Consider the following 19,546-nt stretch of genomic DNA (forward strand, 5'->3'; position numbering starts at 1 on the left):
GTTTTAAAAAGAAGCGCGAGTCGGTTGTGGGGAGAGAAAAGAAACGTTCGCGGTAGAAAAATGGAGAGAGGAGATGAGGAAAGAGGACGGAGGTTACAGGGAGCGAGGAAGCATGCGGTGCAAGAGAGACGGACAGGCGGTGTGTGCGTCTGGTGAGCGCGCGATCGAGCGCTCGTGGGCAGCTGTATGGAAGCTGGGTGTTAGGCCAACACCCAGACGTTTGAGTTGAGGTTGCTCCCGCTGAGTGAGCAGGTAGCGGGAGTGCCTAGAGGAAAGCGACGAGCCGCAGAAGGCCGTGGAAAGGCAGCGGAAGTCGGGAGGCTTGGTGGTGGAGTCCCCAATATGAGCGTCCTGGCTATTGGGGTAATCAAGTCTCGGGGTCTGGGATGAGTACCAGACCGAAGCCAGGGATCGGGAGGTCTCCAGTCTCGGGTGTGTTGTAGGAGGGCAGCTGCAGAGAGCGTCTTGCCTGCTGCTTGGCCCAAACGGGATAAGCAGGTGAGACGCTAACAGAAGAGCACCGGAGTTGTTGTTGGTTTTTAAGACTGCTTCCTAAAAGAAGATTTTAACCTCTCGTTTTTAAGGATGTGTTTTTTTTCTATTTATTGATTTTTAACCTCCACGTGTTCTTTTTATGGGTTATTTATTTAATGAACTGTGAAGAACTGCACTATTTATTTGAACACTGTTGTTGGTTTTTAATAAAAGCACTGTTTTGCACTTTTTACCTTCCCCTTGCTGGAATTATTTGCCTCCACTGCCTAGCTCACTCGGTAACATTATCGACGGTGTTGGGTTCAAGTGCTTCCAACAGCAAAGGGAGTGTGGAGCCAGAACCCACATCGTCACAGACCGGACTTGGTGACCCCTGCTATAGGAGGTTACCGATGTATTCTTGTGTAAGTCTGTTTAAAGCTTTGTAGGTTATTAGTAGAATTATCTTGCAGTGTTGCTTATTGTGCTTTTAAGTTCAAGAACTGCCAGTTATCTGTTAGCCACATACTGAGTTTCTTTTCATTTGTGCACTGTGTTCTGTATATGTGCTCATAAAGGATGATTGAAAAATTAAAAAGTAAATACGTTGCATTTAAACAAACAGGAGCAGGGGAGCAGTCCTCATTCTTAGTGGGTCTACATGTCAAAGTCCTCCATACTCTGAACTGAACATGTGAAAAGAAATTTCTAAACAGTCAGTGTGGTTGAGACATAATAGCCTTTAACCAGAAAAATAAAAAAGCCTAGTAAACTGTGTACAGAGTAACACTTGAAATGGTAATGACATAATAAAGGAAGCTTACCACTGAGTAAAAATCTATCACGTTAAAGGATCAATTTGACAAATGGAGAAGAGCAGAATGATGACTGAGTGTGACTTTATCTGGCTTTATGAACTGCTGTGCTGGTTTTGTTTTTTTTTTTTTCCTTGTCTTTTTAGAGTGTCAAGACTGGAGGTCTGTCAAAAATCGGGGCCTGTTAAAGACCATTCAGGCATTACTCATGTGATTTTGGGCTATACAAGATATAAATGTACAAGATGTGTCATACAGGGTGAGGCCGAAAGGACGGACGTTTTTTGCAAAATCACAAAATTGTTAATTTTTTCTTACAAAGAAAATTATTGAAAGATTTGAGTTCATATTGAAATAACAATTGACAATTTGTAGGGATGGAAATGCAGGTTAAAATGCAAAATACGCCTTACCGAACGATTACTGAGGCCAAGTTCAGCAGAATGCTTCAGAGCAGATCGACTTGGACTGCGCAGCAGGACTAGTCGTACGCTTTCCACATTTTCAGGGGTACGTGCCGTTCGTGTAGCCCCCGGCGGTCTTTTGTTCATTAGTGTACCTCGTGTACTAAGTGCTTTAACCCAACGTAGGATAGTGTTAGGAGCGGGAACAGCTTTATTTCTGTGGATATTGAAATGGCAACGAAACTCACGTTGAACTGCGGTAATAGATTGGTTGTTCTTGACAAAACAGTCGTACGCAAAAACGCGGTGTTCTATCGTCCACGGCTCCATAGCTTCAACTAAAAAGAAAATAAAAAAAAAAATGCTAAGACTTCGCGAACCTAACGCCACCCACCGCACATCTGTCACTCCACCTAGTGGTGAGTTCTAGCCATTTCAAAGACGTCCGTCCTTTCTGCCTCACCCTGTACATGTTCTCAAAAAAGGCATTGACCATTGTGGCCAGTTTATAATTGTTTCAGCCTTTTTTTTTTTTTGCCTGACATTGCAAGCAATAAACTCTCATTTATAAATCTAACAGTGCTGCCTGACTATAGAGCGGGTCATCTTGAACCCTACTGGCTACTGACGTTAATCACAAGCTGGGTAGCTTATTGTAGCAGCAGGTGAAGCAGTTAAACACAAGTGGCCTTTCCTGACACCGTTGTTCTCTGTTCTAACTATTCAACAACATTTTTGCTTTGCTCAAAAGTAGTCATTTTATTGTTTCCATAAGAAAGCAAGACCCGTTTGAGATCAAATGAGATCAGCGCTATCAGGTGTTGTCACTGATTAGGAATCTGGTTGGAACAAAAACCTGCAGTCAGAGAGGGGGCACAGGACTGCGGTTGGGAAACACTGAGTTAGAGGTTTGTAGATTTCCAGGACCTCTCACTGGGACGTCAGTGATTTGGAAATAAGCTATTGTGCCTTGTTGTTGCTGTTTCATTGGAAAAAGCAGACTGCATTTAGAAATCCACATCGGCAATACATTATCATCAAATTGGTTAACCATAAAATATTTCTGAACGCCCATATTTGGTTAAATACACAGAATAACTGAGCAGTTTCAGCAGTATGATTATCAAGTACCAGAGCACAGCCTGATGGAAGCACTTCAGGAGACTCTGAAAGTGATGATCACAAACCCTCACATCACCCTCTGGTGACTCCTCTGGAACCCATCAAGGCTGCCCTATGGGACTGAAGTTCCCAGCATGTCTTATGGGTCTTCATTTAGCCAGCGCTGCCCAGAAACACATTGGCCTCCTGGCCGGGTATTGTTTCTAAGTCAGACAGTGCCAGGACATCAGCATACCCAGTTCCAAATTGGCATCTTCCTGGCTGGAGTAGGGAGCATCCCATCTTTCCTCTTGAGCTTTCAATGGGCTAGCCTCCTATCTAGATAAGGAACCTTGCTCTTCACCCACCCAGGTGCATCATCCATTACCAACGATTTGAACTGCTAGCGAATAAAACATTGCAGTACTCAGTCCACTACACTCACCACTAACCCAATTAAGGATACAATAGGAGAAGTGTCATTGGCCTAAAGGCAAGATAAAGCTGAAAATGATCTGCTGTGGTGGACGGCCGGGGCCCTTACCCTTCCGGGACACCTTGACAACATTTTCTCCCCCGGACAGATAAAGGGCCGCCCCCTTGGCTTACAGCGGGGCCAAAGGTTTAGAGCATGGAAGCTCAACACTGCTGGAGCCTGTGGCCACCACCAAAGGGTGCCTGGATTCTTACTGAGCCCTGTTTGGCAGCACTTCCACCACACCCGGAATTGCTGTTGGAAGAAGGTCTCTGGGCATCGGGTGTCCTATAAAGTGCAAGAGCAAGAGTCGTAAGGAAGAAGGACAAAGCTTGTAAGGAGGAGTGGAGACAAAATGGACTGGCAGAAGAAAAGATAAAAGGACTGTCATTGTGTGTGCTGCTGCTCTGTTGTGCTGTGATCTGGGGAGTGAGAAAAGTGTCGCAGCTATAAATAAAGTGTGTTGTGTGCTACACTGCTGGTACAGCCTGCCTGTGTCGGGGTGGGGTGGCTGTACGCACGACTGGTTTCCACACTTCATATAAGTGGAAGGAGATGTAATATTTTCTCATTATATCACCCAGCAGCAGTTTATAAGGTAAACACAGAAAAGTATTGAGCCCTGTGGGACACCATGTTTAACTTCTTAATATAGTAATGAAACACTCTGAACACATTTCTGTAAATAATGAAGTCAATTTGATAAAAATGATCTAAACCATACCAGCCTATGTAACAACATAGTGTGGTCAATGAAGTCAAACTACTTTTTCCTCTTCATCTTTTTCACCTCCTATGTGGGGTCGATGTTCTTGATCAGCCTTCTCCAAACCGCACAGTCCTGCGCCCCCTCACCACTCCGGTTCTTTTCCTTCAGATCTTCTTTCACTTTGTCCATCTACCTCTGTTTTGGCCTCCCTTGCTTTCTCTCTCTCTCTGGACTTCTATTCCCATCCACATCTTCATTGACATTCCTCATCATATCCATATTACTTCAGCCCACTTTCTTGTACTTTCTTAGATATCTTTTCCACTTTTGTTGTACTTTTTTGTACCTTTGTTCCACTTTTTGTTGATTGTCTCATTTTTTATTCTGTCCAATGTTGTAATTTCACACATCCACCTCAACATACTCCTTTCCAACACTCCTCCTGCACTCCCTTCACTGCCCATGCCTCAGCTCCAATACATCATTGCTGGTCTTTACCACTTAAAACCCTTACCTTTAAACTTCACCTTAAATCTCCTATCACACTATATCCCTGATACCTTCTTCCAATTGTTCCATCCGCACTGCACTATATTGGATATCATTGCATCTTATTCTCTTATCTTGGGCTACTACTGATCCTAGATATTTATATTTCTCCACTCTTTTCAACAGCTGTCCCTGCAGGCTAACTTCTGACTCCTGATTTTCATTAAACCTCACTAGGGGGCTCTGCCCCCTACTTGCTTCGCTCGCCCACCCCCATGTTTGGTTTACCGGATATACAATACAATTTATTTTTTGTATAGCCCAAAATAACACAAGAAGTGCCGCAATGGGCTTTAACAGGATGTCTTTTACCACAACACTGCCTTTAACCCAAGTCCTCACTCGCTCATGCATATCCTGGACAATCCTCACAGACATATTTTTCTGTCATTCACCTCCAGACCTCTTAATGTGACACACTAATGTCAGCCTTCTACAAATCAGTGCTGACCTACAGTCAGTGATGTCAAAGATTGTGCTTAATTATAAAAAATGAATTGCTGAACCATTTCCTTTCATAAGATATCAGGATGTTGTTTACAACAGAGGTTAGTTACTGTGACTGGTGCGAAAACCAAACTGGAATTTCTGAAATAAATTGTAATTTGCAAGGTGAAGCTGAAGTGCTACTCCATAACATCCATCCTTCAGATGAGATGTAAAACCGAGGTCCTGACTCTCTGTGTTGTCATAAAAGATCCTTGGGCATCCTTCATAAAGAGTAAGGTGTGTCCTGATGTCCTGGCCAAATTGCCCACCTTGACCTAGTCACTCTGTCCCCTTAATCATCCCCTGACTCTAGTTGGCCAACAATCTTTTACCATTCACCACCTGACAACTAATGATTGGTGAGTGTACCTGCGCAAAATGGCTGCCGTCACATCATCCAGAGGATGCTGCACATTAGTGGTGGTTGAAGTGGCTCCCCACTCACTATGAAAAGCACTTTATAAATGGAAAGAATTTGCCAAAATTGTTAAAAGTATAAATGAAATAATTGTACATTATTCAGTATATTGGGATCTATATCTTTTTTTTCCCACCTTTATCCTGATAGTTGACACCTTTAGTACATTAGTGCCAGTCAGTGATGCTCTCTAATGTTAAGAATGGCTGCTTTGTTGGTGACTGGGTCTACAGACTGAGATAGTGTGTTTCATTTTAGAAATGAAAACTTATGATTTATTGTTCTGTCATATTAAAATGATTAAGGTGGCATACACAAACTAACATCTATATATATAATTTACTAAGGGCATGCAAGACTGAGCCCCGCCCGCCAACTCTAACCCTCCTACCGCATCATGGGATACGCACGACAGAGCCACGCACGCTAACTGTAACCATCCTCCCGAGTCCAGTGTCGCTCTCGAGACATGTAACAACTCGCAAAACACAGCCTCAGTTACTTTTGTCCGTGCAAAAGTCCACATGCACCTCTGAGCCACGTTGACTTTACACCGCACGCAAGACAGAGAGCCACGATCGGCAACTCTAAGACCATGAGATATGCACGCATTTAGTGTATAAATGGATATAAATAATTGCATGTAAACGATTCGCCAAAATCTGTTGTATGTATCCGATACTGTTTAAACCGTTATTGTTTTTTCATCAGAAAACCCGGTTTTCACATCTACCTGTATTAGTTTAAATGGCACTTTTACTACTCGCAATAGAGCGGACGTATCGTGTCAACTGGGCAACACAGTGAATGCGGCGTCTATCTATATATGTCTATTTTTTCCGTAGCCTGCTACAGGAAGGTACTCTCTCGACCTTTGGCATTGGTCTCGCTCCTTGCTATTTTCGTTATACCATCGGCTTCTTTTATAAAAGTTGTCTTTACAGAAGCATCAGGGTGCTTTTTTTGCAACAGTTTTTTTAAAAATGTCCCAACATTGTGACATGTGGCTTACATGTCAATTACAGGATATACAAAAATATCAAGCTTGACACAAACAGCCTTTTTTTTTCTCAGCTTTTTTGTGTGAGAATCAAAAGACGACGCGGAATAAGTGATTTCATGTCCGTTGCAAATGCAATTTTGAGGGTGATAGATTCTGTCAAGCACCCTCATAAAGCAAGGGTATGATTCTTTCCAAATTCATTTCCAAAAATGTCATGTCATTTTTCTAACACACTTAATCTAGACCAGGGTTTGGGGGCTGAGCTGGTGGGAGGCTAACCCACCTAGCATAGGCTGCAAGGTAGGAATAAACCTCGGGCAGGGAAGTGGGCAAACAACACATGGGCCAATTTAGCATAACCTGCATGTCTTTGGACTCTGGGGGAAACCCACATAGACACGAAGCGGTCCTGGTCTCCTTACTGCAAGGCAGCAGTGCTACCACTGTGTCACCATGTCACCCCTAAAAAAACAATAGGCAATTTTTAATACTTAATGACATTTAGCCTTAATGGGATGTATTTTAATACCTCATTTACATTTCAGTGTTATGCATGCATTTGTAGCCCTGCGGTGGGCAGGTGCCCTGCCCCAAATTTGACCCTGACCCTGTGTTCGGATATAGCCGGTTGGACAATGACTGACTGACTACATGCATTTTTATAATGTGTATTAATTTCAGTCAGTAATGGGTGTTTTACTGGTATACATAACCTGCTTTTGAAATGTGAATCTTTCCATTATAATATTTGAATTGTGTTCAATGTGTGACTTTCCTTTTTTTTTTTTTTTCCCCTTTTTAAAAATTGTACATTCTAGCTTTTTCAAGTCAAATTGTATTTGTCACATTCCGATTATACATACAGTGTAATATGTAGTGAAATACTTTTAAGATGAATATAAAAGGACAATAACAATAATGCATTGTTTAAATGCAGAGTTAAATAAAGAGTTTAAATAATTATGATGCAGCATTTAATCAGATGTATAAAGTGTGCTTCTACTTTTTAAAGTGAAGTCCCAGTGTGTGATTTCTGCCTCGTCCTCTGTTATTTATGTCCTGTTCCCCTTTGAGGGTCCATTGCACTTACAATTGCAAGGGTCTTGACACCCGGATGACGAGTCAGCTTCATTATCCTTTGGTGTGCTGTGGCCTGTAACAATTATTATTTTGGGATCGTCTGGCAGTAGACAAAAGTGACTTCCCGGTATCAAATGAATTCTAGACTTGAATGATTTAAATTACCAACATGATTAAGCATTGCGGCCAATGGTTCTGAAGTTGTGCAGGCAGAATGGCAACTCTAAACCGTCCTGCTCTTGTGGGGTGTAAATGAATGTAAAACTGTGTATCCTCCAATTGACTGCCATTCCATCTTCAAGGAAGCATTTAGTATAGAGGGCACTTGTATCCCACTCCTCAGCCTCCTTGGAAAAGCCGATGCCAGGGTACTGGAAAGAAGACTTGGCCCAGTCATGGAACCGCAGGTCCAGGAGGAGCAATGTGGATTCTGTCCAGGCCGCGGAACGAGGGACCAGCTCTTTACCCACATGAGGATCTTAGAAGTGGCACGGGATTACGCCCAAATGGTTTACTTGTGTTTTGTGGTCTTAGTTGTTATCGGGGAATTCTGGGGGTGCTGGCTTCCATGGCCCCCTAATGAGGGCTATTTGGTCCCTGTATAATCCCAGTGAGAGCTGTGTCCGCCTGCTCAGAAAGACATCAGCACCATTTCCAGTGGGTGTGGGAATCTGTCGATGCTGTGCTTTGTTTCCTGTCCCGTTTTTGATTTTCCATAGACAGGATTTCAACGAGGAGGGGTGCGGGGCGGGGGTCCAGTTCGGTGACCTTGGAATTGCGTTTGTGTAGATGACGTGATCCTGTTGGCTTCATCAGGCAGTGAACTCCAGCACGCATTGTGACAGTTTGCGTCTTGAGTCCGAAGTGGCAGGGATGAGGAGCCGCACCTCCAAATCTGAGGACATGGTCTCCAGTAGGAGAAAAATGGACTGTTTTCACTCATGTCTGAGGTGCTGAGACAAAACATTAAGACAATTGTGATGAGAACAGGACATTCAGCCCGATAAGCCTGTCCTTTTCCTGTTCATGGACATTGTTCAAAATAACAACTAGGAGTGATTTGAAGATCCCTAAAGTCTTGGTCTCCACTGCTCTCTACACTACTTGGCCATTTATTCCATGTGTCTTTAACACCCAGTTTTTCTTTTTGCCTGTTTTTATGGTGTGTCATCCAAGGAGGAGTCCCCCTTTGAGAATTGTCTCCGATTATCGTCCAGAGAGGTGGGTGTAGTCATCACTTTCCCTTGAGAAACCACCACTGATCTTTGTCGTCTGGGGGTTTTTTGTCTCTTTCCCTTGGATTATCGCCGATGATTATCGTTTTTTTTTGCCGTTGTTCAGGTTCATTTTGCAAGTGGCAACCCATTCGAGGCTTTCCAGAAAACCGTTTGTGATCCTTTCTCATTTATTACTATTGTAATTTACGACTCGGCGCGACCCAAGTTGTGACATCACGGTCACAACCTATAGTTTAAGAAACACTGGTCTAGCAATATTCAGCCTGACAATATTTAGTGGGGTCGGACTGTCAGAGGAGCCTGCTGTGGGATGTATGCTAAGTAATTATTCAATAGCAAATATAAAATTGTTTATGTTGTAACTGGTTTCTGACGCTATTTTGGCCTTGAGGTGATACTGTAAGTTAAATGACTTTTCTAAAGTGCATTTCTCAGCACTGAACCTGGGCCATTAGTGGATCTGACACTTCCTGCTGGAAACACAACCCATTTTTTTTTTTTTCAAATTTGTATGTGTATATTCTTTATTTTGAAATTTGAAAATAGTTCTCATAACTACTATCAAGGCTACATAGTAAGGACGCTGATTTCCTTTGTATTTGTGTCAATCTCAGTGGCTTTACAGGCATCTGTTGTGGCATAAGATTCATGGTGACACTTGTGGAGAGCCCCATTTGGAGCTGAAGAGGTTTGCATTTGGGTTCTGGTATTGCCTGCATTCACCAATGGATACAGCCTGATTTCAGGTGTCATAGCAAAAAGTGTCTGCCAATTTCAGTTTTTTATTTTTTATTTAAAAATTATGTTTTTAATGTATTGGCACAATTTTCTAAAATCCTGGTTTTGCTTTGTCATTCTGGGGTACGGAGTGTTGCTTTGATGATTTAAATGATTTTAGCTTCCCTGTCTTCCAGTTTCCCCTTCTTGTATTTTGTTTCAGATTTGCAATTTCCCTTTGAGGCCATCAAGCTTTTCTGCTTTTCCCATGACCTTTGCCGACATTGTTTTCCATCTCAAAGCTCTGATTTTCGCACCAAGCACCACTGCCAAATTTTTAAACTAGATAGTAATCAAATCTACCCAGCCACATAAAACTGTTTTGTAGGAGAGATGTTCCTCTGGTAACGCCAGTGTCTCTTGACAGATTTTCTGAACTGTAGAAGGTCACGGTAGGGTTTTTAATATGCATTGTAATGCTGTTGGGCTAAAATAACAACAACAACAACAACATTTATTTATATAGCACATTTTCATACAAACACTAGCTCAAAGTGCTTTACATATTAAAGAATAGAAAAATAAAAGACACAATAATAAAACAAAATAAATCAACATTAACATCGAATAAGAGTAAGGTTCAATGGCCAGGGGGGACAGAAAAAACAAAAAAAACTCCAGACGGCTGGAGAAAAAAATAAAATCTGTAGGGATTCCAGACCATGACACCACCCAGTCCCCTCTGGGCAATCTACCTAACATAAACATAAAATCTGTAATTTCCTTTAAATATTCCTCTTCTGAGGGAAACAAAGAGCTGTAAATGTCGAGCCACATTTTCTGCAGAATTGCAGTGTTGATCCCATTGAGTAAACTTTATTTTTTTCAGTGACTTAGCAAGTGTAAAATGGTGGATGGTCCAAAGTTCATCCAGTTGAACAAGATCAAGGTGAGGCGCTAACAATGTACTAAGAGTGCCCGCGTTAGAGTGATATTTGATTTTGTGGGGTTTCACCTGAGACAAGTCCAGGATGTTCAAGAGACAAGTAGAAACATTGTCCTTCAGAGCTGAGCGTGAGCCTAAAACCAATGCATGTGGCCAAGCTTGCACCCCTCACACTCTGCAGCTCATCTTTGGCATATTTTGGATGAATGCACTGTGTAATTAATATTTGTGGTTTTAACTAGCTGGTCCGTGTTTGTTATGATCACATTTTTGTTCTTTTTTTATTAACTTATCCTACATCATTCATTCCATCATATTCAGGTCTATTTATGGGTGTATTGATATAGAGAATCACCTGGCATTTTTAGAATTGCTCCAAGTGCAAAAGTTTAATGTTTGAAATGGGATGCTGTTGTGTTTTGAGAGTGGATGTCGTCATTTTGTTACCATTGCTACAAAGTTGCTTTGTTTGGGTAGCTGAAAGGGTGCAGCATGTCACATCAGAGGTTTTAGAACATAAGAAATTTGACAAATGCGATGAGACCCTTCAGTCCATTTGTCACTCATTTGTTTAGCTAATAGCTAAGCTGTCCCAATATCTCATCCACATTCTTCTTACAGGTTGTCAAGGTTTCTGTTTGTACTCCATGTCTCCATGTGAGTTCCACATCTCCTTGGGGAAAGTTCTGCTTCTTGGCTCCCCTTAATTTCCTACTGATGTCCAGGGGCCTCATGTATAAAAACGGTGCGTATGCACAGAAATGTTGCGTAAGAATGTTTCCACGTTCAAATCGCGATGTATAAAATCTACACTTGACGTAAAGCCACGCTTTTTTCCACGGTACCTCATACCCTGTCGTACGCAAGTTCTCCGCTCGGTTTTGCAGACTGGCGGCACCCAGCGTCATAGCAGTGCTACTGTTCCTGTGTGGTTACCCTTTATTTCTTAGAACCACATTTCTGACTCGGCTTTATAAATACACTGAAACTAACCGCATGTTGTTTATTAGTGTAATGCATCTGATTGTAATTAAACTGTAACAATATAATGGTCCAAGGAATAGCCATAGTATTCCAAATACCATAACTGCTTTAGCGTTATTACTCTCACTGCACCACCTTCTTCTTTTTCTTCTTTCAGCTGCTCCCGTTAGGAGTTGCCACAGCGGATCATCTTTTTCCTTATTCCTCTCACTGCACCACTCGGAGTATTTATATCACTATATGTGAGTGGGGAATCACAGCTCTACAGCAGCTGATCGGAAAGAGAATTATCGGGATACAGCATCAAGCCCATGCTGCCTCAGCCATGGCAAACCATTTCAAAGCCTTTTCTGTACGGACCTCGCGGTTCAGAAACAGTTTCATCCCAAGAACTATAAATGCACTCAATCAGTCCATCAAGTGCTCCTGGTAGAACTGTTTGTACTTATAAGTAAAATCACCTCACTGTAAACTTGCACTTCAGTTATAATATTGCACAACCTGTGCCACTTTGTAAAGCGCGTATTTACATATGATGACGATATCATTTTTAAGATGAAATGCAGCAAAATATGTTGATAATATTATACAGATAAAACTTTAACTTCATTTAAATAAACTGTATTGTTAATAATTAAACCTGTGAGGACACAGTTCCGCAGCGCTAGCAAGTTCATGTATTGTTCCTGCCTCGCGCTGTATATTTGCTGAGACTGGAGCGACACTGGAAGAATAGACGGATAGAATAATTAAACACGTACTATGAAGATATTTCAATGTTCCTTTAAAGTTTTGAAGAATCGGCGTTCTGAGCTTATAGATGGCTTAACGTCTATTACAGAGCTGATTGTGTGGCGATTGGGTATTTGGGGAAAGAAAAGTAAGAACAGGAACTGGAGGTGAGTATGTTTGAAAAAGACAGTACTGCTACAATAAAGTATTTCATCGAAGGTAGCACATGGCGCAGCAGCATCTTGTGTGAGACATGAAAAATCACTGCGCCATTGTGTTCCCATGTTTAATAATGTGCTTTCACTCCAATCATCATGAAAATGATATCACGTATACATCTCAGTGTTTTAATTGTTCAGAGAGCTGTAGTATCATGAATGTAATGGATTCTGTGTCCTGTCGGAGAAAGAGAAAGAACCGAAGCACATAGTGATTCACATACATAGAGCACATTGAAGATAAAATACTAAACAAAGCATTTAACGTGCTACTTTAGTTACGATGGGATTTGAGAAACTAGTAAATTAAATGATTTTAAGATGAAGTTTATGATCTACTTTAATGACAGAATAAATTATGTGATTAAAGTGGAGATTTCGAGATTAAAGTTGACATTTCGTGCTTTTTTCCCACTGTGTGCCTGTTTTTTTTGTCTGTACCCTAATAAGCTCAGACGGTGGGCTACAACTCGCCTTTTCACGGCGACTTTGATATGTGACTTCTTTTTTATTTTGGGCACTGTGCGACTTTGTGAATTTGAGCTTTCAAATTTCTCCAACACGCTATGTCACTCGATCAACTTCATTTTGTTGATTATACCACGGTTTATTTGAACAAATAGTATGTTTTTCCTTTTCCTCCACTTGGTATTCGCTGAAATTCTTATTTTCCCCCCGTGCTTTTCCTATTGTCTTTTCACAGAACGCTGAGCTTAAGGGCTATTTATATTGATTTGCATGTTCAAAGAGGTGTAATTCTGGGAAGAATTGGGGTGGGACAGCAGGCACGTGCACGTGCGTTACTTTTCATGGTGACCGGGATTTATGGAGCGGAAGAACGTGGAAGTTGGAGTACGCACAGATTCCAGCATCTGGATTTTTCTGTGCGTAAGCACATTTCGGCTTTTGTGCTTACGTCATGTTATAGTGTGAATTCTACACACAGCGTTATGCATGAGACGCCAGGAGTATGTGATTTGCCCTTAAGCTGAAGGAATGTTGCTGGATTAACTTTATCAAAAAAAAGGATGATAGGTCTCCTCGTCTGGACATTGAACCCTGGTCTCCCGTGTGACTAGGCAGGGATGCTCACCAACTATACTAATGAGGAGCAACTTGAGGTTGACACTTTAAATGGCCGGTATCTCAACCTGCATCAGCATCTTTGATTAGGATATGTAAAGCAAAAAATTTCCTTTGATGTTTGTAGATTCTTGAAAGATCATTTTTTGGTTTTCATCTCCTGGCTAGTTGTTTTTCAACTGTGATTTCTTGGTTAACATTTCAAACTTTAGTAAAAGAAGGACTGGCCTTTCTAAAATCTATTTTACTTGCCATATTCCTTGGAGTCACACAACGATTATAAATCCTGGATTATTGGTTTAGTGTTTAAATGTGAGTATGGAAGCAGCAGCTAGTTTAAAGTAATTACCCAGTGCACACTCTACTTCTTCATGTGATTCTATGCCTTATCTGACCAAGAATTGTAAACCAATATGATCAATTTCCAGAAAGTACAACAATTTTTAGCACCCATAGAGGTAGTACTAGGGTGTTGTACCGAGTTAGCCATTATGAATGTAGTGAGAAGTCAAGCAGAATGACACCTAAAAAGATTACAATATGCAAGCTTTCCAGGCAACTCAGGCCCCTTTTCAGATTACCTGAAGAGCCAATAAAAGGAGTCATTCTGCTTGACTTCTCACTACATCCAAAGAAGGAAATGGAAAAGAACTTCTGCTTTATCATGTGTTATGGAGAACATAAGAACAAAAGAAATAGAATAAATGGGAAGATACCATTTCTTTCCATCAGCCTTGTTTGTTTGTTTAGACCTTTAGAAAGGAGTACGTTAGAGGGTCAGCTCAGGTTGGATGGTTGGGAGACAAGCTATGTTATATGGGTTGGAGACGGTGGCACTGACCAGAAAGCAGGCGATAGAGCTGGAGGTGGCAGAGCTAAAGATGTTAAGATTTGAATTGGGTGTGACGAGGATGGACAGGATTAGAAATGAGGACATTAGAGGGTCAGCTCAGGTTGGACGGTTGGGAGACAAAGTCAGAGAAGGCGAGATTGTGTTGGTTTGGACATTTGCAGAGGAGAGATGCTGGGTATATTGGGAGAAGGATGTTAAGGATAGAGCTGCCAGGGAAGAGGAGAAGAAGAAGGCCTAAGAGAAGGTTTATGGATGTGGTGAGAGAGGACATGCAGATAGTGGTTGTAAAAGAGCAAGATGCAGAGGACAGAAGGACATGGAACAAGATGATCTGCTGTGGTGACCCCTAATGAATGCAGCTTAAACAAGAGGAAGAACCTCATTTGTTTAGCTAATAGCTAGGCTTTGCCAATAGTTCATGCCAATTTTCCTTAAAGGCTGCCCAGGTTTCTGCTTCAATTCCATAGTTTGGTAGTTTGTTCCAGTTTCCATAAACTCAGTTTGAGTAAACAAGGGCTTCCTGAGTTCAGTCCTCAATACACTTCCCTTTATTTTACATTGATGTCCTCGAGTATGTGATTCACCATTAAGTTCAAAGAATTCTACTGGATCTACTTTATCAATAACTTCGAGAATTTTAAAGACCTCGGGCCTCATTTGTAAAATTTTACGTTGATTTAATCATAAAAATATGCATGCACCAAAAAAAAAATCTTACTTTATAAAACCTGGTTCACACATATTTGTACACAATTTACCGTTACTTACAGAGTGGTGGCTCTGAGGCTAGGAATCTGCACTGGCAATCGGAAAGTTGCCGGTTTGAATGCCGTAAATGCCATTAGGGACTCTGCTCTGTTGGGCCCTTGAGCAAGACCCTTAACCTGCAATTGCTGAGCGCTTTGAGTAGTGAGAAAAGCAGCATATAAATGCAAAGAATTATTATTATTGTTATACATCACAGTCGTCTTGTTTATGTGTGTGTACGAGCGTGCCTCAAATTCCGCCTACTTTTCACCCTGAAACAACCATATATGGAGAATGCTAATCAACCTCGTACATACTGAGTCACAGTGCTGAAGAACTTCATTGGCTAGTAAAGCAGCCAACCACCTAACATGTCGAGACTCCACCACCATCAATCAGGAGGGTCTGGCTGTTCTGTGCAACTGAGTGTGCCAGATCATGTGCTGTATTATAGAGCACTCCCGTCTATGAAGTTCAAGGCTTCATGATCTCATCCAACCAAGTCATCAGCATTGAGTAGTGGCAGGCATTCAAATCAGCACAATGACAAGGGGACCCACATTTGTGCACAGCCAGTTTTTCACATTTGATTTAATTTCATACAATTAAATACTGCTTCACGAAAAATCTTTGTTCAGAAAACACCGCAGTACTCCGATGTTCCTAGGAAATGAAAGACATACCACTGTTATCTTTATTGTTGAAAGGAGAGTCCATTATTATGCAGGCTGAGAGGGGCTCACAAACGTTTTCATATGACTATATATAAGAATATCCTTTAATAAAAATCTGACAAATGGATTTGATTATACATTTTAATCTTTAGCGCATGGGGCAAATCACGAGAAAAAAAAAAAAAAATTTCCCCACAAATTATGGAAGGCTCTGTGTATGTACTTTCCACGTAAGATACTTTCAATTATGTAAGTTTTTGACTAAATCGTAATACTTCTGCTAGAGTAGATCTTTTTTAGATCTTCTTCCTCTTTTCAGCCACCAAAAATTGAAATTGTGGGGACTGACCTTCTTGAAAGTTTGCAAGAAAGAGTCAATTGAAACTGACTGGATGCTTCCTCAGTTCTTCTGTTAGCGGACATGGGTCCCTGCTGGCCAAAAGCTTGGAAAAATGCTGCTCCATGACTTCCTGGTGGATCTTTTTTTTTTTTAAACTCTGGGAAAGTGATGCTCTCCTGGAGAATTAACAGGAGTTTTTGAACACCCCTCCTATTCTGTAGTGGCTGATTCGGCCAACATAATATATGTGTCTTGAGGGTGTGGCAGGAGGTCTGAGGAAAGAACAGTTTAGGAACAAGAAGACCATGTGGACCCTGCAAAGATCATGGCCATTGTGGAATTCTAATCAAATCTTCTGGAGTAGAAATGCAGTTGTGGTAACCACAGCACTGTCATAGATGTTGGTATGTTTCAGTAAATTTTAGACTTTTTTTGTGTTTTGTATATTTTTTGAAAACTTGTTGTTTTTAGAGGACACAGCTGCAGAAATTTCCACAAATTGTTCCGAGAAGAGTTTGGTTTATGTCAGGCTGATGAACAGAATCTAGCACAATCTGCTGGTAGAAGGTTGACTATAAATAAAATATTTTTAGACTTTTATAATTCTGGGATTTGATCAATGATGCTGGAAAAAAAATAAATAGAAGTTTGTTTTAACACTTTTTTTTAATTTGTTTGTTCTTTATAGAAGACCGTGTCCAAATTGGGAGTGGAGAAAATGCCTTGCTAAAGTGCATTCATCGTCAGGAGGTGGATTTACAGAAACTTGTTGTATCATGGCGTACTTCAACAGACCTCCCCATTTATAGGTACAGCAATGGAAAAGAAGAAGCAGTAGACAGGAGAGCTAAACTTTCTACAGATGACATGAAACAAGGAAATTTTTCTCTGACCCTTTCCAATGTCACACCTGAGGATTCTGGCCTCTATGAATGCTACGTGCGAATATCAAATAAACAGAAGGGCGTCCAAAGCGTCAATCTTTTGGTGGTTGGTAAGTTCAAAGGGTTTTTTGGATTTTTCTGTGAATGATGACAAATAATGTTGCCCGACTTGATATAAAAATGTTTACATGACTTGTTTGAGAGGATAGGTTCAGTATTTGTGAGTCAATGTCATTTCTTCACAGCCATGGTATATATTAGTTAGTTTGCTGTGAGAAACTGCCGGAGGTGGGTAGAGTCGCCATAAATTGGACTCAAGTAAGAATAACATTTCTTCAAAATAATATTACTCAAGTAGAATTAAAAAGTAGTCATCCAAAAAATTACTCAAGTAAGAGTAAAAAAGTATTTGGTGAAAAGGCTACTCAAGTACTAAGTAACTGTTTGAGCATAATAAATGATTTAATTTTTAGAAATGTTGTAATTAGACAGACAAAAATATAAAATAATGTGAAAATTCTGCCATTTCCAAATAATATCACATCAACATTACATTAGAGCAGGCGGAGGGAGACTAGAGGTCTTATCACACCTCTGTTCTCAGTTAGCTGCCCGGGGGCTGGAGGCTAGGAGTGGGAGCCGGCCGTCTGCCTGTGGTCTGGAGTGGTGGGTTGCTTTGCTCTGCGTTGGACGGGGGTGCCTGCTCATTATTAACCCAGCAGAACAGGGCTAACTCTGGCGTACGGGAATGGTTGTGCCTCAGGTACGGCAGCACCGGGACCAGAGTTAGTAGGGTGTGTATGGGGAGTGTGAATGGGTGTCTGGCGTACATCCTTGTAAGTCTTGGGTTGTATGTGTATGTGAGAGCATGAAGGAGGGAGTGTATGACTGTGTTTGTGTGTGACTGTATATGTCAGGTGGGGTTTTGGACTCCTCCCCTCTCCTGGGACATCTGGCAATGCTACAACATCTTCGCCTACCCTCCCCCTGCCTTAAGCATCTGTCTGGTCGCTCCCGGTGGCTGCCTGGTGGAATCTGGTTCCCTGGGCTCTGTTGGGTCCTCGGCGGGGTGGGTCACCCTTGGGTCCCGGGCTGCTGTTTTCCGGGCCCGGCCGACTCGGGGGGTGAGCGGCTGCGGGCGGGCCTGGGGGCTTGCCGTTGATATCTCCCGGGACTCTGCCGGCTGCTGGTTGTGGCCCCCCGGGGTGATCCTATGCGCATCTTGAGGGCTTCTCTGGTGATGGTCTCCCTTGGGTCTCCGCGCTCTGGGGTGACCTCTGGATCTCTGGGCTTGGAACTCCCTCCATCTTCCGCCCGCGTTTTGGGGGCAGGTCTGTGGCCCTTCACACTCACTATTGGGCGCTCCTATAGAGAAACCTTACACATACAAGCGTGCGTACGCACACAGGTGCTCACATGGTGCTTTCATAAGTATGACTTGGACATCTTCAGCACATGACCTAAGGCTGTGGTTGGCCCTAAATGTCTTAGTAATAATTACTGTATGATTGTCAGCAAACATTTTTACTTTTATATATCTTCATGTAGCTGATGCAGCAATGTTTTTGTCTTGTGGTTTTTTTTTTCTCTGCAGGTCTAGAAGCGGATTCTGGTTCGTTTATTGTGTATTCTATACAAACCCCCTTTCCCCTTTACCTCCATCTCTTCCTTCTCTCTCTTCTTTTTCTTTCACTTTTGTCTCCGTGTCCGGTTCGAATCTTTAAAACATCTGAAAATATTTTTAATAAAGTTTTGGTATCAGGCGTGACGTCAGCAGAAGCTGTAACGCTCCACCTGAGAGAAAAACTGTAAGGCTAGTCGCCAGCATTCAGACATCAATTCTGATTGCTTCACAGCCGAACAGGACACGGTAAAAAAAAAAAAATACTAATAATAAAAAAGTAAAAATAAATAAAATCTTTACAAAATAAAGATGCACAAATAACACAAAGTTCCAAATCTCAGTTTTTCACAACAAAGCTTTTGAACCCGATACCTACAGTAGGTGACATGTATGTTTGAATAGCGCAAACTACTTAGTGACGAGATCTCCTGTACACTGACAGTATGATACTGCAGATTCACTTGCCCTCCAAATAGCACAGCTGATAGAAAATAACATTAGGACAAGGCAGCTTGTGCATGTCCAAGAAGTCTCACTTTACCTTGACTGGCCAATCGCGGATAATTGACACAGACTGCTCAGCCAATCAGAGTGCAGCAGGCCTGCTGTGCCTCAGAGATCCGAGTTTGATTCCCCACTAGGGGGAAAGTGGTGGTGGTGTTGTTTTTTTTTTTTTTTTTTTTTAACCTCAAAGGAACATAAAATTAATAAACTGGTACGCACTGTCAGTTAATGAGATCGTTATATTTTCATGTGGGATGCTCCTTTTAAAATATTTTTTAACAATTGATACTGCAATTAACATGAACAAGCCAAGTGTCCTTATAACTGTTATTTTTAAGATCGATAAGACACAGACAGACAGAGCAATGCGTAATAAAGAAGAGAGAGAGAGACAGACAGACAGACAGAGAAGTCACTAGATATATAATAAACGAGGAAGCCACTGTATAATAGATATATATATAAAAAAAAAACAGCTAAGGGTA

General features: G+C 41.6%; 1 protein-coding gene across 1 annotated transcript in view; it reads left to right on the plus strand.

The window, feature by feature from the left end:
• The window catches only part of LOC120514914 (ICOS ligand-like), a 68,683-nt gene that overhangs the window by 17,464 nt on the left and 31,673 nt on the right, over window positions 1-19,546 (plus strand). The window contains exon 3 of the mRNA XM_039735555.1: window positions 16,738-17,043. Coding sequence (XP_039591489.1) covers window positions 16,738-17,043 — 306 coding nt within the window. The remainder of the gene's footprint in view (window positions 1-16,737; window positions 17,044-19,546) is intronic.

This window comes from Polypterus senegalus, chromosome 1 (assembly GCF_016835505.1).
Source record: "Polypterus senegalus isolate Bchr_013 chromosome 1, ASM1683550v1, whole genome shotgun sequence".
NCBI classification, from domain to species: domain Eukaryota; kingdom Metazoa; phylum Chordata; class Cladistia; order Polypteriformes; family Polypteridae; genus Polypterus; species Polypterus senegalus.